Source organism: Euphorbia lathyris, chromosome 1, assembly GCF_963576675.1.
Source record: "Euphorbia lathyris chromosome 1, ddEupLath1.1, whole genome shotgun sequence".
Lineage (NCBI taxonomy): Eukaryota > Viridiplantae > Streptophyta > Magnoliopsida > Malpighiales > Euphorbiaceae > Euphorbia > Euphorbia lathyris.
This window is the reverse complement of record NC_088910.1, coordinates 76,540,372-76,548,521: the sequence shown is the minus strand read 5'-3', so window position 1 is coordinate 76,548,521 and position 8,150 is coordinate 76,540,372. Positions and strand designations below refer to the sequence as shown.

General features: G+C 33.9%; 1 protein-coding gene across 2 annotated transcripts; it reads right to left on the bottom strand.

The window, feature by feature from the left end:
- Positions 1-788: 788 nt before the first annotated feature.
- LOC136202542 (protein PTST, chloroplastic) lies at positions 789-8,150 on the bottom strand. 2 transcript variants are annotated; one of them, XM_065993241.1, is made up of 10 exons: positions 8,010-8,136; positions 7,538-7,609; positions 7,263-7,314; positions 6,649-6,928; positions 4,965-5,054; positions 4,269-4,337; positions 2,489-2,594; positions 1,987-2,075; positions 1,701-1,813; positions 789-1,289 (listed from the first exon to the last, which is right to left on the bottom strand). In XM_065993241.1, the coding sequence occupies exons 3-10, from the start codon at positions 7,280-7,282 to the stop codon at positions 1,187-1,189; spliced, it is 870 nt and encodes a 289-aa protein (XP_065849313.1). In that variant the 5' UTR covers positions 7,283-7,314; positions 7,538-7,609; positions 8,010-8,136; the 3' UTR covers positions 789-1,186. The 2 variants fall into 2 exon arrangements, with proteins under 2 accessions (XP_065849313.1, XP_065849306.1); XM_065993234.1 differs by lacking the exon at positions 7,538-7,609 and having other exon boundaries at positions 8,010-8,150.

Sequence of the window (8,150 nt, the reverse complement as noted above, 5' to 3'; positions counted from 1 at the left end):
AAGAAAATGAGTCAGGACTTTCAATTTTGACAATTTTGGTACCTCTAGACTCATTGAAGTGCAAATCGCGCAAGCGAAGCCGGAAAACGGACCGCAGCGCAACGACTAGGACTCATTTTGACAATACGGGCAACTTTTATTCATGAATTTTTGTTAAAAACGCCTTTAACTAAAGTTATTGCCAAACCTCATTCTAAATTTCATTGAATCATAACTTGTTCGTTATACCTCTAAATTGAACTAAAAAAATGCGTTATAAGACTCCCACAGAACGCAACTTAATAAGATATCCAGAGATTCAATTTAGTTCTCTCAAGAAATTAGCTTTTGAATGGAAAACTGTTTTGACTTGTTAAATGAGTATTTTTTTTCCGCAATCCCTTTTTATCGACCTTCAACAGTTTTCACCACAAGTCCCATACTAAGAGTATTTACAATATCTTCTAAAAAGTTGGCGATTATTTGAATAATTAACATCAACCTTCAATTCAGTGTTGTTTTTCTCCCAATACCATTATTAATGGTGTGGGTTCAATCAACGATGAGTTTGAAAAAGTAAATGGTGTTGGGCAACTCCACCCTAATAGGTTTTGTGATATGGTCGAAATATAGAATGGCTTAAGCAAGTAAATCCAAGTTATCTTGTGCCATTGGTCAGCCTACCCAGGATTCAAATGGCTTTTCCGGAAGCAATAAGAAGGAAAAGACCATAGATCTCAAAATACACGCCAAAGTCACTCATTGCGGGAATTTAGCTTCCGAACCAATCTGATGGTGACACGTGCATCCAAGCACAAACTTAAATGTCTATAAATAGCGTTGCAAAAAGACAGGTACACAATTCTAAATACTAGAATACTATTACATTCTTCTTAAATTATGTATTTCCTTTACTAATTTAGGTATAGGAGAGGGTTCGCCGATCACTGGCCCCTGTCTGACCGTTTTCTATCTTTCGGGTCATTAGAAGCTTCAACTAAGCACATTCAAGGATATTCCGATATCATTTTGCATCATTTATTCACTTCCATCAGACTCGTAATGGAGAAGCATTATATATGTACTCCAGTATATAACAAACAAACCATGAAAACATATCATTGATGAATCAACAATACAATGGCAATGGACAGCTGCGAGTTCACAGGGAACAACTTCAGTAATTCCAAGCCTGATTTTGAGCTTGTTACTCCACAAATAACAAGTTATTTTCTGTCAGTCCCTCACCAACACTAGGATACTCTGGAGATAATCGCCATTCTCCATCCACCAAGAATTTGATCTCATACCTTCATTATCATAATTATGAAACAAGTCACCAATATGTAAAACGCCAAAAGCTCCAATCTAGAACTCATAATCTACTCTTATACAGCCCCTCCAGGACTCAGTAAAACTTTTTGGAAACACTGTCATACGTGCCTATACAAATCCATATTTGCTGCAACCAATGGAATATGACTATTTCCAATTGAAAAAACTACTATGTACAGAGTGCTGACTTGATTAACTTTAAAGTTAAATATAAAATATCCTTGTCATTAATAATTTCAGACACAAATGCCACCTCAGATGCGCTTAACAAAAACCTTAATCGAGGTTTGCTTATTGACTTTCAATAAATGTATGGGATTCTTGATTGCACTAAATCTGAATTTAGGACCTTCGGCCAAAAAATCATAAAAAGGAATAAAATGTACCTTCCAGGTCTGAGCATTAATGTTGTGGTGAATTTGGTGAAGGAACCATCGTATTCTGGCGATAAGTCCTCTCCTTGACTCCAACCATCAAAACTGCCCATTACTTGCACACTCTGATCAAAAAAGCTTTTCACTTTAGGCTATCATGTTTTTTTTAAGAAAATAAAGATTATGAAATTTGGACCTATGCTACCATCTCATGCTTTTGTATAAAAATAATTCTCCAACCAATCATCGTGAGTAAGAAATATGTCTGACTTGTTTACATATATTCTTGCATCCGTACCTCAGCCATGCCAACCCAGAATAAGTGAACCTCCTTGGATTGTACAGCATCAACATCCTTTATTTGTTCCATCAAATTTTCATGGACAGCTTCACAAATCCATATAGACATTGATTGAACTATTTGTTAGGCACATTGACAGAAAAAAAAAAAAAAAAAAAAAAAACTCATTCAAACGAATTTGCTAAAAGCTTGGTTCATCATGTAAAATGTGTTATAAGCCTAATCCCAAAATTTGAGGTAGAAAAAACAACTCAATAGACTATCCATTGAAACAAAGCATCATGATGCACATCAAAGCATTCAAGTGCATACCAGAAAGCTCAGGGGAAAAGCTAATTTGACAGTGTTATTTTTATTTATTTCCATAAGTGACTATGGTTTTATATATTGGTGCAAAAGTGTACCAGCGAATTATTTTTAACAAAGCACAGAACCGCATATACATACACGAATACCTTAGAAAAGAAATATATAAACGTGAAATTTATGATCAATATACCTTCTAAACGTGAAAGTAGATGGGATTGAATATATTTTCCATGTATCTTTCTTGAACCTTGTGTAATGCCAGATTGAGCAATTTCTTCTGCCAGCGAAACTAAGGCCTGTCGATTAACAAATAATTAACGAACTAAACAGGAGCTTAGATTTTTTAACTTTTACATATACAAGCAAATAGATGTTTAGCTTAATTATGATAACACGGCATTCATATGCAGAAATTTACCCAACAATATATAAATAAATTATTAGATCAAGTTCGACAATGAATTGCAATTTGTGAAATCAAATAAAACCCCAGAATATACTTGGACTATGAGATGAAAGATAATTTATAGTTTGAACTTTGCAATACTAACACAGGACCCCACACCTGTAAGATATTGGATGGTCATGGGTGTAAGTACGGATTGCTTAACTCTACCTAATAGGCTAATTTTCTGGTTAAAAACATGGCCTATAAGATGGTTCATGAACTTCATGTTAACCAACCCCGAATCATTTCGGGACTAAGGCTTTGTTGTTGTTGTTGTTGTTGTTGAAACATGGCCTATAAGATACAGTATTATAACTTATCAAACTGTTCTTATAGGAGGTCCCCAAGAGAGATGTCAAAGGTAAATCCAGATGATGCTAATATGCTAGTCTCTTTTAGGATGGAGACACAGCCCCAAGAAAAAGAGCAGATACCACAACCAACTCAGCTCTGACAAATGGAGGGTGAAATTTGCTGAAACTGATAATTAAGTATTGAAAGATTAAAAGCTGAAAAGTGTTGAATATTATATAGGTGGTACTGAAACAGTTAAATCATAAAACCATGTACTAAAAACAAATCTAAGGTCACAAAGGTATTTTCAAGGCTCACTGGATATTTTTATTTTAAAATAATAATAATTATCAAACCATCTACACACGTGCTAAACATTTAACTTTCAAGTGCTGAATTGTGTTATCAAACACCCAATGGTGAATCATGTTTTCAAAACAATAATAATGTCTCTGGGATTCTAAAGTGGGAAATATTCTTGGCTAAGGTAAACAGAATATATAAGATTTTATTAAGAAAGATTGTGCTAAAATACATAAAAGGTTAAGGTAGCATGTCTGTTGGGGTAAAAAAATACATATATAGAAAAGAAATATATCATTGCAGTAATTATCAAAACTTTTCATAGTTTTTAAGGGGATAAAGTAGAAAACATAAATTATTTGGATATATATATAAAAAAAAAAAAGGGCGGCCCGGTCGCATTACGCGTCCCCGCTGAGCGAGGGTCCGGGGAGGGGTCCCACCACAAGGGTGTATTGGGGGCAAGCCTTCCCTTGCCAATTTAATTGGCAAGAGGCCGCTCCTAAGACTCGAACCCGTGACCTCTGGTCACACGGCAACAACGTTTTACCGTTGCGCCAAGGCTCGCCCTCCTATTTGGATATATATATAATGTATGAAAATCACTTTGGTGAAGGAATTTAGTTTCTAGCAATATATGTTTCACAAAACCCTGCTCAAAACTTGTCAGCTGAAATCTCCCTAGTGATCTCACAAATCAAGTATTGAATTACAAACCCCATTACTTCTTAATAATTAAATCCTTCTCTCCGTACTAGTCTCAAATTGTTCAATACAATGACCATTTTTTAATATTAAAATGCTTCTTAACAATTTTGTTTATAACAACTAATGATTTTCTTTTAACTTTTTAACAAATTTTCTTATGACAATTTAAGGAATTAAAAATTATAAGAACTACAATAAAGAAGAGCATGGACTAAACCTGAATTTCAAGTTCCATTACACCAAGTTCACTTTTGAAGTTAGTCAGTGCATCATCTTTCGCATGCAGCTGCACAGAAAAGGAATAAAATAAGATGTCAGATTTAAGGGCTTTAATCATATTGTAAATGCCTCATATCTGCAGCATTATGTTTCTATCATGAGTACTAACATGCAAAAGAATCTGTATAATCCAAATCAGATTAGTGACTCAAATTTGACTATTATTAGCATGTCTATTTGATATATATTTGGCACTGTAATACAAATAATAATACCAAATTCAGCAGTATATCACCAAGGGGCACAAGTAAAAATCAAATCTATGGGGATTATACAGCCATTATATCTTTCCTTTCTTGGTTGCGGGCAGTACATTTTTTTTTTTTAATTTATCGTTTACATGTCAATAATTAGAAAAGGAAATCCACGCACAATTTTCAATATTCTTTTTGGACTAATTTCATTTTGTTTGTCATTTGCATACGAAAAAAAAGGCTCCTGATGCAGGAAAGAGCAAAATGGCAAACTTTCTATAAAAAGTATAGTTCCTAATGTTTCAGTCAATCATGTTGACAGCTGTAAAAAAAAAACAAAGAAAGAAAGTCACCTATATAGATTACAAACCACTAAAGAAGCTTAAGATCAGATTTTATGCGAGAAGTAGTAATTAAAAGCAAAAGTTTGACGTGCCCACCAGTCGTCTGAGGATACGATTGTGTTGATTGGCTTCACTAAGTTTCTTAATGAGTCTTCCTCTTTCTGAATCAGCAAGCAGTACCTTCAGCTGTTAGAAAGTTATTAAACATGGTTTCAGTTATATGAAAAGCTTACTTGTATATATCAACATATGTAGGGCAATTAAGTTTGAGCATGATTTTGCACCAGACATTAAAGTGATGTGCTGAGTTATGCATCAATATGTGAAACCAATTCTCACGACAATGGGTTGATGTTGACCTCAATCACTGTCAAAGAAAATTCGCTCATACTTGCAAAGGGAACACACGCATAAGTGCAATATGAAGCACCAATTTACCACAGCTTCTATCAAACATTGACATCAAAATGTCAACCTAGTGCAAAAATATACAAACAAATGAATTCTTGACAAATCAGAAAGATGATTGTTCTACAATTAGCGTCTAACTTAAATTTAAGTATTTAAAATGATTGAAAACAAAAACAGAAAAAGATAAAAAAAAAAAAAAAAAAAAAAAAAAAAAAAAAAAATGTACATAATCAGAATGTCAATATAGTCAACAGGCCAAGCATGAGCACTTAAATCGCTTCTTTACATCTATTACTTACTTGCTTTCAAATCTAAGTATCTAGCACAGAAACCAGAAATTTTAAAAGCACTAGAAAATAATAATGATTTGTTACATAGAAGGTCAACTAACATGGATAATGGCACAAGATAGCATGCTGTAATTGGTGTTAATTAAGGGTAGGAATCTTCTAAATCTGATATCACCCCTCACTTAGGAAATCGCAATCTTAACTTTTGATTAACCTTTTACATTTTCCTCTCATGCACCATGGACATACAATCATTAAAGTTGATAGACAATAATATCATTGAATGAGTTGGTGTTTATTTTACATTGCTCATTACCTTATTAGGTGTACCAAGAAGTCAAGAATTGAGTATTTACATCAATTCATAAATTTATAAGAGCTTGGAATATGCTCCCCCACTTGATAGATTTGTTTTTTGTGTGTGATTTTGTTTCAATTGTATTCACCAAGGGAAAGCATTCCATGCCTGTTTAACAAAAAGTAAGTGGCCACACTGTTGTCTGCTTTGACACTCTAATTATTTATTTATGCACAATGTCGTAGTTGGTACAAATGATCAGTGTCTTTTCACTACCACTACACTTACCTCTCATTGAACTTTGCCAAAAAATTTGTTGTATATTCTAATCTGGGACCTAGTTATGGGACCTCGTACCTCTTACCCATCTTACTATATTGGTATCAGCTCATTAAGAGAGAACTCTATGATCTCATAAACAAAATGTATAGAAAACTGATATTGTTTTTGCTTGCTTTATTCTAATGCAGATTCTATTTTATAGGAACAACACAAGCTTAATAGACAAATGGATCAATTATATGAAGGATAAATGACAGATAAATGGATAATACAATAAATATAATAAAATTCCTACATAGAAGACTGTTTGATCTTACTACAGCCAGAATGTATCCTTATCTTCTTCTACCCTGGCGAATTTTTAACCGTTTGTACTGTGATTGTGTCTGAACATCTAACTCATTTATAGTTATTAATTCCATGTCAACTTACAGCTACAGGATACAAGAGGTGTGCGATGGCTTTCTATCACAAACTAAGGAACTAGGAATAAGCTTACCTCACCGCTATTCAATGGTTGAGGAAACTCTTCATGTGTAGCATCAGATGCATTGTCTTCATCTTCTGGTTGTATTGACGAAGACTCCTCCAATCCAACTATCTTTGTATATGTTCTCCTGGATTCTTGGCTCCTCCAATGCTTTGTTACAGTAACTTGGTAAGGATATGACAACCTTGGGTTGCTCGTCTTTATTTTGTCAGAAAGTCGATGCACAATTCTCCAATTTGATGTTCGGGAACTCCATGAAAACCATGGTGTTTGTCTTCCAACACAGCACCTATGGTGTTTCATACAAAAGTAATCATAAAGAGAAAGTGAGGGCTTTAATCAATCATACAAAAAAAAAAAAATAGAGGATTTGAGGGGAGACGAAACATTGATAATATGTAAGCATTGAAAGCATTTTCATTAACAACTGAACAGAAAGAGGTTACAATTATCAAATAACAATTGATTTAATATAATTCTTAACTGAGATTGTGATAGAACTTAGAAGGTATAATGTCGAGTGATCATAGATCCAACACCATCACAGGATCAGGTTATGCTTAATGATATTTCTTTCTAGGAAAAAAGAAGCAATGAACAAAATGTAAGTGAGGAATGCTTACCCTGTGGTACCAATCTCCATATTGATGAGGCCTTCTCTTTAAATAATCAAACCTATGAAAAGAATATTAATAGGTTTTTTCATCAATAGCATAAGCTGAAATTAAGAAAACATAATAAGACAATTCCATTGAGCCAAAGTTACCATGCTCACAGTACCCAAAATTAATTACACAAAATTCTGTTTGCTCATTAGTAACTAATAAAAGAAAATGTGGTGCAGTAAATGTTCTGAGATCAACACAGCACAGAAACATTAGGTGAAACTCCATTTTACCTGGACAATACTGTGAATAGTAAAATGTTCTGCCAAGCCCAAAAAAAAAAAAAAAAAAAGAGGGGAAGAAACCTGCAATTATATGGCAGCCTTAGTTAGCTAAATGCTATATCATAATGGAAATTCTTTGAGATTGATGTTTCCAATATAAGACCAGACCAGGATAATGGAGCGGTTTATAACATCAGCGAAGAAACTATTTGAAAACAGCTTGCCCATTGCTTCACCATGCTAGCTTACTATTAAATTCGAAGCCAGTTTTAGGAACATGAAGCAATGTGCAGCAAAATTTTCAATATTTCCTTCGTTTGATATCAGGGGAAAGGGAGTAGAAGTAGAACCAACTCAACATCAATACAAGAGACATAAAAGCACAAAATTTACAACTCAACACATTGATCTTCAACGCTAATTAAAGAAAAAGAAGAAGCAAACAAGTAGAAAATCAACAATAATAAAATGAAATACTAACCCTTATTCAAAGATAGATCAAAAGCATAAGGCGCCAATTAAAAGGAAGTAGAAGCAAAGTAGCAAAGAGAGGGTTTTAGCTTTTTAGAGAAGCTGTTCGAACGCTGACTAGGACTGAGGCCATTATTTTGTGTGTGCCTGT